Source organism: Ovis canadensis, chromosome 20, assembly GCF_042477335.2.
Source record: "Ovis canadensis isolate MfBH-ARS-UI-01 breed Bighorn chromosome 20, ARS-UI_OviCan_v2, whole genome shotgun sequence".
In the NCBI taxonomy this organism is placed as follows: Eukaryota; Metazoa; Chordata; class Mammalia; order Artiodactyla; family Bovidae; genus Ovis; species Ovis canadensis.
In genome coordinates, this window is record NC_091264.1 from 41,033,720 (window position 1) to 41,054,738 (window position 21,019).

At 40.0% G+C, this 21,019-nt stretch overlaps 1 protein-coding gene across 1 annotated transcript in view; it reads left to right on the plus strand.

Moving 5' to 3' along the window:
- The window catches only part of LOC138425143 (butyrophilin subfamily 1 member A1-like), a 50,159-nt gene extending 31,056 nt beyond the window's left edge, over window positions 1-19,103 (plus strand). Inside the window, exons 3-10 of the mRNA XM_069562755.1 lie at window positions 2,542-2,562; window positions 14,334-14,388; window positions 14,949-14,966; window positions 15,083-15,103; window positions 16,503-16,529; window positions 17,030-17,056; window positions 17,633-17,659; window positions 17,835-19,103. Coding sequence (XP_069418856.1) covers window positions 2,542-2,562; window positions 14,334-14,388; window positions 14,949-14,966; window positions 15,083-15,103; window positions 16,503-16,529; window positions 17,030-17,056; window positions 17,633-17,659; window positions 17,835-18,376 — 738 coding nt within the window. The 3' untranslated portion in view covers window positions 18,377-19,103. The remainder of the gene's footprint in view (window positions 1-2,541; window positions 2,563-14,333; window positions 14,389-14,948; window positions 14,967-15,082; window positions 15,104-16,502; window positions 16,530-17,029; window positions 17,057-17,632; window positions 17,660-17,834) is intronic.
- The last annotated feature ends 1,916 nt before the right edge of the window (window positions 19,104-21,019 follow it).

Genomic DNA, 21,019 nt, shown 5'->3' on the forward strand with positions numbered 1-21,019 from the left:
TTCTTTGTCACTTTGCTTTAACTGGTATAAACAGACCCTTTCTACTGTGTAAGTTTTATTAATCATAAATTTCTAAAGTATTGGCATCCTCAGGAACTAATGTGAAAATTTGTCCCACATATGTCCCACATTTATTTCAGTTCCCATATGCTATGTCTAGAGCATCATTTCCTTTCTTTCATGTGATTTAATTAAAATGAACTTCTTTTAGCCATCAATTGAAATATTAATCTATGTTTTAAAGTTATAGTTTACTCAGTTGTAGAAAATTTTGTGAAAACGAGTACCCAGGAACCTAACTTGGTATTTTTTCTATTAGCAGTGGTTCAGACTCCTTTAATTCAGCGAGTGTGGCTATTGTACAGCTAGTGCTACCAAAATAATAAGCAATGACTCTATATTTAGCAGCAGTCAAGGAATTTATGAAGGTTAACCTCCAAGTAATCAGAAAGTTAAACAATTTGAATGGGATCAACATAATTTTTGTACTATAATAATTGGAAGAATTTTTTTTTCAATTCAAAAAGCTCACTCATTTTTATCCTTTTCATTTTTAAAAGAAATTCTTTGCAAAAAGTACATAAAACCATGTCAGAAACATTTCTTATTACAACTGTTCCAGAAATTTTTCCTAAGTAAATTCATTGTTTCTTCTTTTATATTCATAACCAATATTCTCCTGAAAAACGTAACTTTCTGCTGCTCTGTGTACATGTGTACGTGTGTGTGTGTACTTGCATGAGTGTGTGTATTTTGTGGGTTGGCCCACATCCTGGTACATTTAACACTGCATATGAATTGTTATTAAATTTATATTTTCCTTCTTTTTCTGTTCTCTAACACTTATATGGACCTTTTCACTTTATTTTTCTGATCAGGGTTTGAATTTTGGTAAATTTCTCTGACAACATTTATACTCCAATAAGCCTCTAAATGACTGCTTCCTCACAGTCTTTCATATTCCTTTTATCTCTATGCCATCTTTTGGCATACCCTACCCCTCAATGTCTGTTATTTTGCTTCATAAGCATCACCTGTATTAAGTTGTCTCCATTTCTGTTTTCCTACCCTCTTCCCTCGTTCTTTTCCATCCCTTTATTTTTTCAGAACAGATGTTCCTTCCCTATAAGCACTGTCTTCTACTCTGTAGAGTCCGGCCAGAATTTCAGTGTGCATTTTATTAAACAAAAAAGAAGAGACTGATGGGTACATGATTACACTCTGTGCTTATTTTCTGAAAACTATCCATTGTTAGTACATCTGCCATATATTCAAAGTTCAAAGGCCATTACATGCAATTGATATCTCCCCAAACCTTAGGAGATGAGCTAAAACTCCATTCTTTCTGAGTGAAGCTTCTTGGTCTACAGTCCTTTTAAGGACCATGTAAACTCAGATATCCTTCATAGTTCCAATGTGAGGTTTAGACTCCCTCTTCCATTGCCCTTGATCATAGCACCCAAGTACCCTAAATAACAAACATTTACATGGCATTCTTTGGCTTTATTTTCTTTCATACTCTACTAATTGTTCCATCTTTTCCTTCATTTTTATTCTGAAATAATTATTAATTTAAAATTTAACAACCTTGTTTTGCTAATGATGGTTTTCAATCATTTTTTGTTTACAAGTTTAATGAACTTAACAACACACCTCTTCTTTATACTGAGCAGCCTTCATAAAACTACAGTTACAGATACCATTTTAAACTGATGGATACTTTTACTGTAGACCTCTTTGTGACTTGCTAAATATGTGACTCATGTCTGTGTGCTTGTTTCCCTCCACTCTAAAAAAAAGGAGAAGATCCACTGAAAGATGAACAATTAATATTATTTGCCTTTGTAGCCCTATTCTACCTCCTCTCCCTGAGTCATTATCTGTCTTTGCTACTTTAGTCCAGGAATTGGAGATGGAGATGGTGGGATATAATAAAACAATAACTCTGATTGCAAGATGTCCTGTGGAACATTACCTTTACGCTTTGGTCAATTTGACTTATGAAGTCAACTACAGGAGGATTTCAAATTTCTGCTCTCCTTTTTTTACATTGGGCCCACATTTTGATGAGATGCTTTTTTCCTTCTTTTTTTCAGATAAGATTAAACAGGAAAAAGGCAAGTCAAAAATTGTTTTTTTTTTTTTTGGGGGGGGGCGGTTTGCCTGTTCTTAGTTGTTTCATCTCTCACTTGCACCTTGAAAAAAAGCTGTCACTTTATCTTGCCTAAATTCCATCTTTTCCCATTCTTACCTTTTATCCACAGCAATCTTCCCCTAAAACACTGGCCTCTTTTCAATTGTTTTTCTCTTCTTTTTTTTTCCCCTCAGATAATATTGCACAGGAAAAAGGCAAGTTAATTTTTTTTTTTTTTTGCCTGTTCTTAGCTCTTGTTTCATCTTTCACTTGCACCTTAAAAAGAAAGCTGTCATTCTATGTTACCTAAATTCCATCTTTTCCCTTTCTTACCTTTTATCCATACCAACCTTCCCCTAAAACATTGGCTTCTTGTCAATTGTTTTTCTCTTTCTTTTCTTCCTCAGATAATATTGCACTGGAAAAAGGCAAGTCAATTTTTTTTCACCTGTTCTTGTTTTATCTGTTACTTGCACCTTAAAAAAAAACTTGTCATTTTATATTATCTAAATTTTATCTTTTCTCATCCTTTCCTTTTACTGACAGCTATCTTCCCCTAAAACACTGGCTTCTTTTCAATTGCTTTTCTCTTCCTTTTTTCTTTTTCTCAGGTAAGATTATACTGATGTAAGGTGAGTAGGGAGGAAAGAAAGTGACCCGAGCAATCAGGCAAAGAAAAGGGAAATTTATTAGAGGGAAACAAGATGGTGACTGACCCTTAAGGAGAACCAGCATCTTCCCTTTTAGATGTGGTATTTCTTATAACACGACAATGAAAAATTCTCTGAAGAGATGGTTAATTATTAGCCTGTAGCTGAGTCCTGCAGGCATGTAGCCAGAGGTCTGGAATCTGGTGGTCTCATAGCCTTGAGAATGTCGACACCAGTGGGAAAACAGAATATCGTTTGGGCAACTTGGTCAGTCTCAAGGGTCACTGTGACTTTATTGTTTGTTTGCAAGGTCAATATAATGAGCCATTTCTGCCAGGAGACCCCATGGAGGCCCTCTCACTCCAGCCTTTTTGATTTTGGATAAGGGCCAAAGTCAGTCTTCTGTAACTGCTTCCTGTGGGACAGGGATATTGTAGGGGTAAGATGAGAAAAGGTTGGAATATGGGTCAAGGGGATTTGTGTGAGGCCAAAGGTTTTGATAATCTGAACGATTTAGAAATAGCTTATGGATAGTTTGGTTGGTGAAGGCTTGTGAGTGGTCCTGAAGAAATTTTGGAAAAAAAAAAAAAAGACTCATTAAACATGGGCAGAAACTTAGAATAAGGGTAAGTAGAAGGAGAGGGCCTAGAAAAGGTAGAACCCAGGGCATCCAGGTCCAACTGTTTAGCCAGTTTTCCCATGAATTGCTGAGGTGTCAACATATTTCAAGGCCCTGTTTGTCAGATTTCTTGCTGCTTCCTGATTTGTTGGTGGAGAAGTAGCAAGCTTCCTCCAAAAGTAGACATAGGCCCCTTTTTTCTGCAGTTAGAAGATCTAATCTCCTTCTATTTCAGAGGATCACGGCAGCCAGGGAAGCTAGCTGGTTTTGGATAATGATAAGGCTAGTAGCTATTTAGTCTAGGCTCTCAGTGAGGTCTTTAGAAAGGCTTTGGTGGTAATTTAAAGAGGTTGTGAGTCCTTCAGTCCCTGTTCCAACCCCAGTTTCTATTCCTAAACTGATTAACAGGGGAAATAATTAAGTGGGATAGGGAGGGTCTGATATTTAGGAGCAATAGGAAGATCCAGGGCTAGATGTACCAGGGTGCATGTTCCTGTCCAATTAGTGGGAAAACAAATAGGTGGTGGCTCCAAATAAGAAAAATATTCCAAGTGTAAGAAGACAACAGCTGAAATTAATAGCAAATAGGAGTCTTTCTGGGAACTTGTTAGTAGTTTCTGAGACTGACAGTGAACTTGCCAGTGTAGCCCCTACAAAAGGAGTATTTACGCCATATGTAAAAGGGAATCTCCCTGAGAAAGCAAAAGAATGTCCTGAAGTTCCTGATATGTTGTAGATGGATAGGCCTGAAGGAAAGGAGAGATGTGAAGTGTAATTACAGTGGTGCGGTGGCATAGTTCCTAGTTGGGGGTAAGAATTGTTTACAGAGTTTTGTCTAGAAAAACAGAAAGGAGTCTGTTGTTGTAGATGAATGTCAGAGGTTGGGGGTGGGATGGGTGGGTGGGGCGCGTCTTCCTATAGCTGGTCCTTTATGAGTAAAAGTGAGATCTGTAAGGAGGGTGGTCAATATCTCGTCAGGATTGTGAATTTCATCAATTGAATATAAATAACACATGTATGATGAAAAGATTCTCCTCTGTATGTGTGATAAAGAGAGTTGTTTATGTGAGTCCGTTTGCCTGTGGAAATGAGACGCACCTATCCTCCAGGAGAGGAGATGGATAAGGAAATCCAACAATCACTGGCCAGGGTTGGGTTTTAGGTACTGAGTAAACGATGGGTCAGATTTAGAGTTCTGAATAGGTAGGCAAGGTTTGGGGAAGGATGAGTTATAGGCAGGGTATTATTGTGAGGTTTGGACTGTTAAAGAAGAGGGAGTAATAGTAAATCATGATGTGATGTCTCACGTCTAAGGGGAGAAAATTATAAAAATAAGAATCCAGGTGTAGAAATAAATTTGGGTTGGTGTGAACTCTATGAAATCTCCCTGGAGCAAAAGATCGTTTATAAAGTCAAGGAGTAAAGGGCGATCAGTAACAATGGTGTCTCCAGGAAAAGTAAGGGTTTGTGTTACTATGTGAAGAAAAGTGAATAATGAATTCATCTAGGCTGATCACAGTAAGAGGAGGACCACGCTCCAAAAAAGAAGAAGAAGAAGAACTATGGAGAGGTAGGTAAAGCAGAGGGAAAGCTTTTGAATAATAGTCCACTCAGGGGAAGACATAAAGTCCTATTGCGAATAGGGTGAAGGTGAAGGTGAAGTCGTTCAGTCGTGTCCGACTCTTTGCGACCCCGTGGACTGTAGCCTACCAGGCTCCTCCGTCCATGGGATTCTCCAGGCAAGAATACGGGAGTGCATTGCCATTTCCTTCTCCAGGGGATCTTCCCGACCCAGGGATCGAACCCAGGTATCCTGCATTGGAGGCAGACGCTTTAACCTCTGAGCCATGGTTGGGGAAATCCCAGTTCAATTAGTAACCAATACATCTGTTTTTATTTTGTTTATTGATATTCGGTTTCGGCTATTCTGTTTCTTCAGGAATTCAATCCTGTCAAAGCCTGGTGGGTCTCAGAACAGTGCTGGTGTGGCAAAGAGTTTTGAGCTAGGAATGTTTCTTGGTGGAGATGGAGAGACTCCTGAGGCCCATTTTAATCTAGAGATGGTGGCTCAGCTGGTAAAGAATCTGCCTGCAATGCAGGAGACCTGGGATCGATCCCTGGGTTGGGAAGATCCCCTGAAGAAGGGAATGGCTTCCCACTCCAGTTTTCTGGCCTAGAGAATTCCATGAACTCTTTCATATGGTCGCAGAGTCAGACATGACTGAGTGACTTTTACTTTCATTTTCACAAAACGATGAGTAAAGGCATGCCAGTTTAGCAGCTGTGGTATGGTTAGAACAACCTCAAATGGACCAGTCCATCGAGGCTGGAGAGCTTTATGGTATAAGGTCTCAAGTAGGATTCCCAGTATGAGTGTTAAGTCAGCTGGATTTGTTTGATGAGGCTTTGGGAGAAAGTGATCTGCATGCTCTCTCACAAGGGGTCTAATAAGATTAAGGGTGGGAAGATACTCTCCTCATTCAGAAAACGAAGATCATGGCATCCGGTCCCATCACTTCATGGGAAATAGACGGGGAAACAGTGAAAACAGTGTCAGACTTTATTTTCTGGGGCTCCAAAATCACTGCAGATGGTGACTGCAGCCATGGAATTGAAAGACGCTCACTCCTTGGAAGAAAAGTTATGACCAACCTAGATAGCATATTCAAAAGCAGAGACATTGCTGACTAAGGTCCGTCTAGTCAAGGCTATGGTTTTTCCTGTGGTCATGTATGAATGTGAGAGTTGGACTATAAGAAGGCTGAGCACCGAAGAATTGATGCTTTTGGCCACCTCATGTGAAGAGTTGACTCATTGGAAAAGACTCTGCTCCTGGGAGGGATTGGGGGCAGGAGGAGGAGGGAACGACAGAGGATGAGATGGCTGGATGGCATCACAGACTTGATGGACGTGAGTCTGAGTGAACTCCGGGAGATGGTGATGAACAGGGAGGCCTGTTGCGCTGTGATTCATGGGGTTGCAGAGAGTCGGACATGACTGAGTGACTGAACTGAACTGAAGACATTTTTTGAGGCATGTGAGTGAAGTCAATTTATCAGTCCTCCCCTGGGATAGTTGAGCCTGATGTGTTGGGAATGAGAAAATAAGCTTTAAGGCTCCCTGCAGTGAGACTGAGGAGCAGATAATGCAAGACTGAGTGATTTGTTGTAGGAGTGAAAGAAGGTTAGGATAGGTGATAAGAGATCTTAAGAAATGATAAAGTGGTTTAGTGCCTGTGTGTAGGGCCTAATGAATGTGCAGGGCCTGATGAATGTCCATAAGAATCTGTGAGGCCTGAGATTTGGGGAGAAGATAATGGCTCTGTTTTTGTAATCTCTCTCGTGTTTGTGCTCCCTCTTGTAATAATCACATTTTTTTCTTCAGAGAAGTAAAGAGGCTTTATGTTGGGGATTACTATGAGTTGTTGAGCAGGTGATGGGAGTGAGGCTTATTTTGCTTCTCTGTCTGTGGCATTGTTGCCCCATGAAATGGGGTCTGAGGCCACCTGGTGACCTGGACAATGTATGATGCCTACTTCAGTTGGCATGTTACCTGCGTTTAAAGGCTAGAGTACAAATGGGGCGTTAGTTATGGGAGAGCCTTTCATAAATAGGAGCCCTCATTCTTTCAAGATGGCAGCATGTGAGTGTATGATGTGGAAAGTATATTTAGGATCAGTGTACATGTTTGCTCTGTTAGCTATGAGGGTAAGTGCTCTAGTTAGTGCAGTAAGTTCTGCCTTTGGGAAGAGGTTCCTGAGGGGATGGGTTGGGAATCAATAATTTCAGACAACTGCATATGCAGCTATCTTTTTTTCCTTCTGATGTCATAGAAGAGCTGCCATCAATATACCAAATAAAGTCAGGGTTATTTAAAGGAGCTGAGGAAATGTACGAGAAATGGTCAGGTCTTCTAATGTCTCTTTGCAAGTATGAATGGGGGACTCAGAAAAATTAAGGATAAGTGGCAGAGCTGAGAGTAGGACAGCATTCAAAGAAGAACATGGGAGATTCAGAAAGGGTGACATTAATTAGTTGGATGTGTAAAAGAGATAGAAGGGTCATGGATTTGTAAGACAGTAAGTCCTTAAAGTCATGTGGTGAATGAACGACAGTGGGTGCTTCAAAGGCAAGTTTTTTACTTTCCTCAACAAAGAGTACAGCTTCTGCCAGAGCATGCAGACAGGCTGGCCTTCCTCAAGTTGTGATATCTAACTGCTTTGATAGATAAGTGATAGGGTCAAAGGAGGGGCCCTGATTTTGTCCCCAAACTCCTAGGGCAATTTTGTGTCTCTCAGTAGTGTAGCTTATAAAGGGGTGAGAAAGGTCAGAAAGTGTTGCAGCTGGGGCTGAGATAATGGGTTGCTTAAAGGTGTTAAGATCAAATTGCCAACATCTGCTGGATCATGGAAAAAGCAAGAGAGTTCCAGAAAAGCATCTATTTCTGCTTTATAGACTATGCCAAAGCCTTTGACTGTGTGGATCACAATCAACTGTGGAAAATTCTGAAAGAGATGGGAATACCAGACCACCTAACCTGCCTCTTGAGAAATCTGTATGCAGGTCAAGAAGCAACAGTTAGAACTGGACATGGAACAACAGACTGGTTCCAAATAGGAAAAGGAGTACGTCAAGGCTGTATATTGTCACCCTGCTTATTTAACTTCTATGCAGAGTACATCATTGCCGGGGTCCAGCCCCGGTGGATCCAGGGAATTCGAAGGGTGGACGGCGTCGGCGTGGAAAGACTTGTTTATTTATTAATGAAAGATTAGATTAAGAAACTATAGTGTAGTAAGAAGATTAAGTGGAGGAAGAGGGCTGAATAGCTTGGTTTACGCAGAAGGCCAATAAAATTCCAGACAAGGAATTTGCACCATCTACGTTGGGCCACCGGCGCCGCTTGAATATCTAAGGGTGCCTCGCCTTAAGCTCCCTTTCGCGCGGGTCTTAACAGCCGGGACAAGTAAGTAGACCTGGTGAGCCTCCGCGCTCCAGGTGGAAATTCAACCCGAAATTAAAGTAAAGAGCAGAGAGAGGGAAAGAGAGAGGAGAAGAAAGAGAGAGAGAGACACGGGGGGAGCCAGAGTGCCAAGAAACCAGGCCGGGAGACTAGTTAGAGAAGCTGGTCCAAGAAGCTGGCCCCTGGAGCTGGCCCCAACGTGGGGCTGGCCCCTGGAGCTGGCCCCCGGCCCCAGAAGCTGGCCCCTGGAGCTGGCCCCATCCTTTATTGGTCAGAAGGCCTTTTATACTTTTGATAAAACACACAGATCAATGGGTAACACAAGATTATGTAGCGTTCGCAGCTCAAGCTCTTTTTATACATCATTTGGTATACAAAAGGTCTCAGGTGATTTACATTATCTTCTGGCCAAGAGGCTTGTTAACACTTTTTGGCTCTCTTCCTTAATGAATGTTAATCTTGTTTCCCCTGAAGTGTTTTTCTTTAATCTACATCTCCTTAAAGCATTAGCATTAAAGTTACATCTCTATAGAACAAAGGTGCAGTGGGATATAACAAAGAAGGTACTTAACTCAAAGATCTAATGTTGCTAACACAAGGTCTACTACTTGTTTTTCTAACTATATCTACAACTAAAGGATGTGAAAATTTGGCAGCAAATATTGACTTAACAAATGAAACCTTTAATCAGTCCTATTCTAAAGATTTTGATTCCTCGGAAGCTCCTACATTCCTAGGATGTTTTAAGCTTCCTGTGCCTCCTGCGGTCAGGAGGCCTCAAACAATCACACGCGCAGCTGTACGAGTCCTGCAGGCAGGCTAGAAAGCCATCAGAGGGTTTTTTGGATTGAAACACTTTTAAATGCAGAAGACTAAAGCCCTGAATTGACTTTTTCCAGAAAATGTCAGAAGAGTGGAAAAGCAGAGCACAAAAGCCGGCAGATTTTTGTTGGGGTACATGCTTAGGAATTTCCAGAGGGGTCCCTGAAGTCTGAGCACGCCTTGCGTATGTCAGCTTCCTTCCTCATGACCTTGTCACGGGCGGGATTCCTCACACTGGCTCCCGGCACATCATGAGAAACGCTGGACTGGAAGAAACACAAGCTGGAATCAAGATTGCCAGGAGAAATATCAATAACCTCAGATATGCAGATGACACCACCCTTATGGCAGAAAGTGAAGAGGAACTAAAAAGCCTCTTGATGAAAGTGAAAGAGGAGAGTGAAAAAGTTGGCTTAAAGCTCAACATTCAGAAAACAAAGATCTTGGCATCTGGTCCCATCATTTCATGGGAAATAGATGGGGAAACAGTAGAAACAGTATCAGACTTTATTTTGGGGGGGCTCCAAAATCACTGCAGATGGTGATTGAAGCCATGAAATTGAAAGACGCTCACTCCTTGGAAGAAAAGTTATGACCAACCTAGATATCATATTCAAAAGCAGAGACATTACTTTGCTGACTAAGGTCCATCCAGTCAAGACCATGGTTTTTCCTGTGGTCATGTATGGATGTGAGAGTTGGACTGTGAAGAAAGCTGAGCGCCGAAGAATTGATGCTTTTGAATTGTGCTGTTGGAGAAGACTCGAGAGTCCCTTGGACTGCAAGGAGATCCAACCAGTCCATTCTGAAGGAGATCAGCCCTGGGATTTCTTTGGAAGGAATGATGCTAAAGCTGAAACTCCAGTACTTTGGCCACCTCATGCGAAGAGTTGACTCACTGGAAAAGACTCTGATGCTGGGAGGGATTGAGGGCAGGAGGAGAAGGGGACGACAGAGGATGAGATGGCTGGATGGCATCACTGACTCAATGGACATGAGTCTGAGTGAACTCCGGGAGATGGTGATGAACAGGGAGGCCTGGCGTGCTGCTATTCATGGGGTCACAAAGAGTTGGACACGACTGAGCAACTGAACTGAACTGAACTAATAGTGTTAAAGGCTGAATGGGTATTTGATTTTAGCTCTACGGATTCTGAAAAATCTTCTCTGTTGGTTGATATAGGGATTGTGCCAAGAGGGCAAAATTAGAAATCCAAAATTAGATATCCAGCTAATCCCAAGGACAGCATCTCTGTTTTGAATGTAGGGAGTGGTAGGGTGGATATTAGGGACTTTCTACCAGTACTGATATATCATTTGGTTGGTGTCAAAAGCATTCTGAGATAGGTGACTCTAGGAAGAGAGAGCTGAACCTTATACTCTATACCGTCAAACAACTAGAAAATTGAGTTGTATAGTATATTGTTGAGAGTGTGTAAGTGAAGGACTACAAAGGAGGATATCACCCACATATTGGAGGACAGTACTTGGAATAAGGTTAAGAGAGGTTAAGTCTGATGCTAGAGCTTGACCAAAGAAATGAGGGCTTTCACAAAAGCTTGTGGGAGGACTGTCCATGTCAGCTATTGGGAGTGATGATTGTATGAATCAGTCCAGGTAAAGGGAAAGAGGTCTTGAGAGTCTGGGTGTAAAAGGATGGTAAAGAAGGCATACTTGCAGTCTAGAACAGTGAAGTGGGTAGTGGAAGAGGCAATGAGAGAGAAGAGTGTAGGGATTTGGAATTACTGAGGGTATGGGAATAACAGCCACAATGATAAGTCTCAGGTCCTGGATCAGGTGATAGGAGCTATTTGGCTTTTTGATAGTAAGATAGGGGTGTTATAGGGAGAGTGGGTTTTGCACAAGAGACCCTGATGTAGGAGTTTAGTGACGATAGGCTTTAGCCCTTATTGATATTTCTGGGAGATGGAGTATGGTTATTGATTGGGGAATATAGAGGGGTCTTTGAGATGAATATGAATTGGAGCATGGTGAGAGGTGACAGATGGGTTGTCTGTATCCCAAACTATGGGGTTTATGGACAAAGAGGGCAATGGGGCAGGGGAAGAGGAGGTGGGATTGAGGAGCAGTCACCAAGCTAGACCAGAAGGTGGACTTGGGATAGTAAGAGAGGCTTTGAATTTTTAGAAAAGTTCTCTCCCAAGAATAGGAGTGGGGCATTTTAGGAGTATGAGAAAAGAATGGGAAAATGGGGTATCTTAAAATGTGCAAGGTAAAGGCTCAGTTTTCATGGCATAAACATTAAACAGTCAACCCACATAACAGAGACCTGAGAGGCCTTGGTTTTTCTGGAGTAGGCAGGCATAGCAGAGTAAGTGGTCCACATATTGATGAGAAAAGAGATTGGCTTACCTGCCACTGTGAGAGTTACTCTGGGTTCAGTAGAGGTGATGAGAGTTGGGGCCTGGAGCCCTGGGCACCTTCAGTCTTCAGCAGCAAGCCTGAGGGAGCTAGGCAGAGCTGGGTCAGAGGACCCATGGTCAGGACCAGGAGTTGAACTTCCAATGTCCCTTTATGCCACAGCTGGTGCACTGACTTGGAGAGGGCCTCAGGTCTAGGCAAGAATGGCCCAGTGGCCTTCTCTGCCACATTTGAAGCAAGGAAGGTGGCTTCCTTTCTTTGTTGGTTGATGGAAGTTTGGAGCCATGTAGGGCAGAGGCTAAAAGGTGGTATTTGGCCTGATCTCATTGGGCCTCCTCTAGTTTTGCCTGTTCTTCCTGGCTATTGAAAATCTTAAAAGCTAAATTTAAAAGGTCTTATTCGAGGGTTTAGGGGCTTCTTCTGATTTTTAGTTTCTTTAGGATGTCTGGGGACTATTGGGAGATAAAATGGGTATTAAGGACAGTGGTGCCCTCTATGGAAGTGGGGTCTAATCTTGTATATTTGTGTAGGACTTCTGTTAACCTGACTAGAAATTGTGCTGGGTTTTCATCTAGTCCTTGAGTTATTAGCCAGAGCATATCTAAGTTGACTCTATTATCTGACCATTGAGGAGTAGTACCTTAATAGCAACTCAAGCCAGTCAGACACTAAAGGTGTCCCTACAAGACAGAACAACGATGTAGTCTTCACAAGATCTAAAATGTTTACTCCCAAAAATAGTCTAAGAAAGTAAAGGGCCTTCATTGTACAGGCAGTGCACTGAAGGAGAAGATGGCAAAGGCCTTTCAGTTGGGGACCCTTATGACAAATTCCCTCAAAATTGACACGCTCTTGAAAGGTTGTTGTTGAATCACGCAAAGACACCAGGATTCTTGGCCCCCGGAAGAGAAGAATTCAATCCAGGGCCAGAGACGAGGCTTGATCGCTCAGAGCTTTTGTGTAATAAAGTTTTATTAAAGTATAGAGGAGATAGAGAAAGCTTCTGACACAGGCATCAGAAGGGGGCAGAAAGAGTACTCCCTTGCTAGTGTTAGCAATGAAGTTATATACTCTCCAGTGAATCCAAAGAATGTCTGGAGGTTATAAAGACCTCACCAGACCTACTCCCATAATTTAAATTTTAAGATAACAGAATTAGCCAGAAGGTTTAATCCAGAGCCTGTCCTCAGGCAGGATACATTATTGTTATATAATCCTAAGGAATGTAGAGAAGGAAAAAAAAGTTTGTCCTTTCTTCCTCCTTGAGAATTCCAGACCTCTCTCTCCTTGGGGACCCCTAGACTTCTTATCAACCTACCTAGGAAATGACTCTCTCACTCTGAGAGTTGGCATGACTGAGAGTTGCTCAGTCATGTCTGACGTGACCCCATGGACTATATCCCGCCAGGTTCCTCTGTCCATGAAATTCTCCAGACAAGAATACTGGAGTGGATAGCCATTCTCTTCTCCAGGGGCTCTTCTGACCCAGGGATTGAAGCCAGGTCTCCTGTACTGCAAGCAGATTCTTTACCAAGAGTTGTCATAACCAGACAAAAAGGTTGCTCAGAATTCTAGTCTATTTGACTGGCTGCCAAATATAGACCATATGTTACCTTGGTATGCAGAGAACACACCCTCAAAACACAGAAAAAAATCTGAGAAGAGGAGGTAGAACATTTACATCTCAAAGACACAAGGACAAAAGTGCAAGTTCCCCCATAGAAGAGGTTTGTTTTTGTTGTTTTTTTTTTCCTTTAAAGTCAGAATTCTGAAAAGATGTTCCAACAAGCAAGGTCTTTTTTATCTGTGCATGCAAAAATATAATTTTGGTATGTCAAAAGAGCCTCAATTTGGCCATTTTTAGGGTGAAATGTCTTTTAATTCACAACAAAGCAAGTACTTATAAGTATAAATGCTGTACATACACAACAAAATCTTTCCAGTGTGTCTCAACTGAGGATAAACCTCTCAGTGTCTTTCAACTGAGCAAAAGTTTCTCAGTGTCTTTTACCTATTGCCCTAGTGGTCCGGGAACAAGCGACGATAATGAAGACAGAACATGAATCTGGAGCAATGGGTCAGGAGACCTGCAGCCTCTATTGGATTGAGATGCAGAGTCCACTCTGAGTCCAGGTTTTGTTGCTAAATGCAGACTACAAGACTTTTTTAAAATCTGGACTGACATAGTCCAGATCTCCTTGTTTTCACCCCAGGCTGTTCCCATCTGGGCTAGTCTCAGGAACAATCAGCAACTGCGTAGGCAACGTTCATGCCTGATGCCAACCTGGTGTTCCAAAGTCCATCCCAGTCATACTCCCTTCCGGGTTTGGCCTTGGGGTTTGTAACAAGAAGATTATTCTTAAGAAAAACACAGTTTCTTAATATATGCTGTTTTTCCAGGTACAATTCTATGAAATTTCTCAGGGCTGTGAAAGCACATTATAAGAATTCCCACTACATTCACCCAGGCATCTCTTCTTGACACTAAATTTTAGACAGAGATTTAACAGCACAGACTAAAACTCAGGCTCATCAGTAATAATGGGAGATCCAAGATCCACCCAGAATCATCTGGACTCTGAGGAGGCAGATGGACACAAGCGAACTTCTGCTAGTACAAACCTAGAGATACTCATGGAGTTCAGGTGAAGGAGAGAAGTATGCTTTTGGTTCCTTTGTTGGTCACCAAACCAAAATTGTTGACTGGAAAACAAATGCACAAGCTAAAAGTTTCAAGTTATGTTTTATCTGGGACCTTACTCAGGACTACAATCTGGGAGACAGGATCCCAGAGAGTTCTGAGGAACTCTTCCAGAGAGGTAAGAAAGGATTCAAGATATCTTGAAGTTTTTACCAGCGGAGGCGGGGTGGGGAGGGGGGCGAGTGGGGGGGCGGAGTGGGGGGGCCGTGGAACTGTAGTAGAAACACATCAAGATTACCTCTGAGAATAATTTAAAAAAGAAACAAAACAGGCATCTCAAGTTAATTATGTTAATGCCTTTCTATGCGTGGTAAGATACAAGTGTCTGGGCTCACCGAAATTATTCTTTTGATATGCATCATAACTACTGAGCCAGTATCCTGTTTTTCTCCATCCTGAATCCCCTCTCGGGTTCTGATGCCTTCATGGTGAGCAATATTCATTGCTTACCAAAATGTCAGGTAAAGGCTTTTTTCTCTGCAAGAACAAATCTTCCATTCTTCCCAAGATAAAAATACTTGTTTCCTTAGTATTTTTCAGGACTTTTTGTTTCTTTGGTTTTTTTTTTCTAATTACATTCATCTTATCTATTACTGAGCAGTGGAATTTTATTTTCATTTTCATATATATATAGTTTTTCCTTGAAATTGACATGAGGTTTTCCATTATATTTTTCAGAACTCAACAAAGAAATTGGTAAGTTTTCTGACTTTAAAAAAGATTTATTTCCTAGATATGTTTTTTCCTTTTACTTTATTTTCTGTAATGGCATTCCTTGAAATTTATATGAGTTTTTCCATTATATTTTTCAGAACAACTCAAGAAAGAAATTGGTAAGTCTTATGACTTTTTAAAAAAGATTTATTTCCTATATATATTTTTCCTATTTAATTTTTTGTATTGGTTTTCCTTGACATTTACATGAGTTTTCCCATTATATTTTTTTCAAAACAATTCAAGAAAGAGATTCGTAAGCTTTGTGACTTTTTTTTTAATTAAAAAAAATTGACATGAATCTGCTGCAGGTGTACATGTGTTCCCCATCCTGAACCCCCTTCCCACCTCTCTCCCTCCCATCCCTCTGGGTCATCCCACTGCACCAGCCCCAAGCACCCTGTCTCATGCATCAAACCTGGACTGGCAATTCATTCACATATGATAATATACATGTTTCAATGCCATTCTCTCAAATCATCCCACCCTCGCCCTTTCCCATAGAGTCCAAAAGGCTGTTCTATACATCTGTGTCTCTTTTGCTGTGACTTTTTTAAAAAGATTTATTTCCTAGATATCTTTTTCCTCTTATGACATTCATCTCTTACATACTCCTGTCTTTCCTTTGCCTTCTTGTGAATTTCAAATTACCTTATCCATTTTCTTTTTGGCTTCATGAACTCCTCCTATATTAAGTCTCTTAATTCCCTCCTCTAGTTTTTATTCTTTCCTTTTTATTTTATCTTTCTGGTGATTACCATGACTTCATTATAAGGTTGGTGAAAAAAAAAGATTGGTGAGATCAAAGGGATTAGGCTAAGAAGAATATTATTATTTCCATTCAATAGAAAGCTTCTAACTTTGGTTTTTTCTCATGTACTCTGAGATGGAGTCCCCATTTTTTATATATTATATTCTTTCAACTTAAGAATAGTGTTCAGACTCCAAAGCTTCTGAATAAGTTCTTCCTTTGTTGACCTTTCAAACACTTTGCATATACTAATGTCAAGTGTAATCTTGATACACTTTGCTTGACCATAATCTCCAGTAATCTGCTATATAACTATTTTCACATGAATTTGCATCACTTTTTCTTTCCAAGAAAAATTATTACTGTTTATTCATTTTTATTTTAACTATTTAATAGCTAATTCAACAAATTTCTCTTCCTTCAGGGTCTTGAACACACATTTTTTGGTCACTCAACTAAACTGCATTGATATTTTATGTGTAAATTCTATGGCTATTTTCTAAAATAATTCTACATTATTTTTAGTATCCTACTACAAGAATTATTAAATCTTCATGTCCTTTCATATCTGATTATATTCTTCAAATTATAGTGAAGTTTCCAGATGGAATGAACTTTACACATTTCTTTCATTGCTTTTGAAATGGACAGTACTTAGCAAGTTTCAGACACAAATATTGACAGATGTATGGCGTTACTTGCATCTTCTTTATGATGTCAAGAAAATCTGTTTATATATACATGCATGATTGTGTATTTTCTTTCAGAGAGGAAGAAGGCTCAATTCAAGTCTGGTGAGTAATGATTATCTCTCAGACACCTTCACTGTCCTGTTTTTCTTAGGTTCTGCCCCTATGCTAGTGGGAGAGAATGAAAAAAAAAAAAAGTTTAGTGTAAGCAAAACAGCACTGGAAGCATTATCTTTATAAATATCAATGCTTTTAGTAAATTCTCTCTGAAGTGAAGCCACTAACGACGACTCAGCATGTAATCCTTCCTCTCCCCTTTCGTTTGTTGTTCCTTCCTTCCGTCTCTGCTCCTTCCTTCATGCTTCTATCCCTGCCACCTTTGTTTTTTCTATATTTCTATCTATCAATCACCTGATAATTTTATCACCATGTTTGAAATTGGAATATGAGGATATAGGATAAAAAGAGAAAGTTCAAAGGATTCAATAGAAGAAATAGGACAAAGACAAATATTTCTTATATTTGCTTTTAATATAACAAAAAAGACAATGAAAGAAAACACACAAGGATAAAAGTTAAGTTTGTCCTATTTTGTTCTTTTGCAGCATGGAGGGAAATACCATTATATGCTGGTGAGCAACATGGACTCTGATGAAGAAAATTCTATTATCAAAGATATTTTAAATGAACACCCTACTGTGTGCAAAATGGTTTGCTGAAAATCAAGGAAACTCCAAGACTTTATTCATGAATTCAGTAGATTGCTCATTATTCTAACAGATAATAATGTGTTTGGAACATTACATTTAAACAACTTTATTATTTTTCGTTGCATAAAACATTGTGATTTGAGTGAAGGTAGAATGGTTATCATCGGCAAAATCTGAAGAATCTAAAGTGAACAATAAGTTATTTGTTCAGACCCATCATATCCTGTATTTCCTTTCAAACATCCCAAATAGATTGCAAATATTTGTCCTATATGAATTTTGGATGAGGAGAGCATAGCATTGGCACAGGTCTTCAAATCATACATAATTTAGCATCTTGTAAAAAGAAGTTCAAGGGTATAAAAAGAGGTTGGTTTTTCTTTTCCTTTTTGATTGCTGTTATTCTTCAATTAAGACGTTTATTACCACAGTATTCTGGACAGAGAGGAAGCTCTATCTGTCAGATGGTGGATTCTTATGTTCATTTGCTCTTTGCAGACTGGAGGAAAGAAGAGTTCCAGACTGGTGAGTCTGTAATGATCCCAAGAGAGACCCAGTTCCTTGTGGGGTAGTCCCAGGGAGGATGGGAAGAGGGGTGCACTAAATCTCCCCAGGACCAGAGGAGCCCTGACAGAAGGGAGACTCTGGCCTAAGCCTACTGAGACCCTCCCAGAAACCTGATGATCTCTTGTCTTTGCAGTAAAGCTGACTCTGGATGCAGCCACTGCCCATCCTGCCCTCTTCCTGTCTGAAGAGGGGAGAATAGTAACCTGGCAAGAACCATGTCAGGAACTTCCCAGCTCCCCAGAGAGATTTGTCTCCATTCCCTGTGTGCTTGGTCAGCTGTACGTCAGCTCAGGGAGATACTTCTGGGAGGTGGAGGTTCAGGATGCACATTCCTGGGACCTGGGAGTTTGTAGGAATAATGTAGCAAGGACTGGGAGGGTCACAATGTCACCACAGAATGGTTTCTGGGTCATTAGGCTCTATGACGGGGAGTACTGGGGCCTCACATCCCCAGAAACTTCTCTTACTCTAAAAGAAAAACCCTGTAGAGTGGGAGTATTCCTTGATTATGAGGCTGGAGATGTATCTTTCTATAACATGACAGATGAATCCCACATCTACACATTTTCCAAACAAGCATTTTATGGTGGCCTAAGACCGCTTTTCAGACTTTGGTCCTCTGACTCAGGCCCTCTAGTCATTGTCCAGGTGGAGGAGAACACAACGATGCTGTAATTCATATGCCTAACCTTCCACGATGATTACAGTTCTCACTAGACACAAATTTATTTTTTTGTCCTCCTTTACTGATTTATTCTAAGTTGAAGCTCTGATACACAGACTGATTTTTGTCCCCCATATTAATTCTCCCTTCTTCCTAAGTTATAGGTCCCTCTTCTTATCACTATGCCTATGACAGCTAGTACAAAGATTAGATTTCCTCACATCCCCTGCTGAATGTGACTAAATTATGACCAGTGCATTTTAAGATGAATTATTCTATATGACACTTTGGAAAAGACCCTGATCCTGGGAAGGATTGAAGGCAGAGGAGAAGAGGATGACAGAGGATGAAGTGGTTGGATGGCATCACTGATTCAATGGACATGAACTTGGGCAAACTTTGGGAGATGGTGAAGGACAAGGAAGCCTGGTGTGCTTCAGTCTGTGGGGTTGCAAAAAGTTGGGCACGACTTGTCAACTAAGCAACGACATTCAGTATGATCTCTGGAATGTGTTCTTAAAGGAAAATTATGTGATTTTCTTCTTTTCTCTAATTATTTGGATGGCTGGAATGTGGCATGATGGATGGATCTCTAAGACCATCTCTGATCATGTAATATGATACAGACAGAAAAGATATTAATAGAATGAGTCTAGAGTTTGACAGCTTTATGAAATTGCTATATGCTCACTTTCTGAATTACTTCCAGTAAGAAATAAATTTTATTTCTTTAAACCATTTGTATGTTGTGTTTTTGTCTGTTGTGACTGAATCTGATACTAACTCAAGCACTCTCCCTTTAAGGATGGTAGCAGATGACTTCCACAGTTGAATATTCAGATGAAACAGGAAATGTAAAGTCCTGTACTTGCCTGCTAAGCTACTTCAGTGTGTCAGTCTCATTTAGGGTCTTTCAATTTCTCCTGAATCCTCAGTCCCTCTTTACTTTACTTCCCAACGTCTCCTTTGTGGTTACCATGGTAAATAATTTTAAGTATTGTCTTACTAATGAGTAAAAATCCCTGGCTTCATTGCCCTTACATCACATGTACTTGGGAAAAAAACTCCAAATATGGATAAATCTAATTACTTATCTCTCATACTGGCAATTAAACATGCTATAGAAATCCACACATGTGAGCAGACAGTTCTTCTTTACGTGTGTGATTCACCTATCATAACTTGGACACCAGCACTATCAAGTAATCCTCTCATTCATTAAAAAATCTACCTTCATTAAACTTCCAAATCTACTCCCACCTTATACTCAATATATGACCATGTTCCCACTTTGAAAAATAATAATAATAATAATCAATTAGAAGACAATTATCTCATCTTTGCAATAATAAATAAAACAAACCTAAATCTCCACCTCTCCATTACTCCTCTCTCACTGTGTTAATTACAGAAGTATTTCCCTTTCTTCACTGGAACACCAACCCATCTTTATCTCCACTCATTCTGTACTGTGCTCTCTGGACTTCGATCCTTCAGTTGTTCCTCTCAGACTTTCCACAAGCTTTTTCCCATGAACCTTATCTTTTTCAAAATCTTGTCCACCTTAAAAATCAAAACAATACATTTTCTACCAACTCTAGCTCTTCCTCTATACTCTTATATCTTTCATAAACTCCTCAAAATAATTACATTAAAACTATGTTTGTATTTCTGTGATTCCCATTTCCTTCTGAATATACTCTAGGTTATGGGTTAAACTGTATCTCCCTCACCACCTCTCCTAAATTCACGCATTGAAAGCCCTTACCTCCAGTACCTCTGAATGTGAATTTGTTTGGAAATAGGTTCATTGCAGGTGTCGTTAAAGATGGAGTAGAGTGCATCCCTAATATAATAAGACTGTTGACCTTAAGAAGGGGGGCGAAATTTAGACATCCACATAGGCACAAGGAGAATGCCATGTGAAGTCTGAAGTCTGCTTCCACAACCAAGGAATGTCCAAGATTGCTAACAAAATACCAGCTGCTTGGAGAGAAGCTTGGGACAGATTTCTCCCCAGCACCTTCAGAAAGAGCATAGCCCTGCCACACCTTAGTATCACAATTTTTGCCCCCAGAACTGTGATATAATAAACTTCAGTCATTTAAGGTAATCAGTGTGTGATACTTCATTACAGTCTATTAATAGTCCCAGCAAGCCAATGTACTCTTTTTTATTTTGGTTTGTTAAATACAATCTGATCATTTATTCTTTAAAAAAAATAATAACCCAAAACCTGTTACAGAAACTCCAGAGAATTTCTGCATTTAGATAAACTTCATGAAACAGTTGAAAACCAACATAGAAAAAAAGTTTTAAATTCTACGGCTGTAATGAGTTTATGTAAAGTACTTAATTCTATGATAATTATGTCTGTATTTCAGTGTTCATAATTCCATATGCCTTAATACCCATTGTTTCATGTTAAAGCTATCAATATCCTTAATTCCTGTTTTACAGATGAGTAAAGTAAGGCTTTGACTATTTATATTGTTATCAGACTTTTAATATTTTCCAAAGTCACGCATTTACTAGATGCCAGAACTGGAACTAGAGTCCCAGTCTTTTAACTTCAGAAATCCAAGGCCACTTTTACTAAACAAACTCACTCTTTTCTTATTTATATAGACCAAAGCATCACGATACATATACTT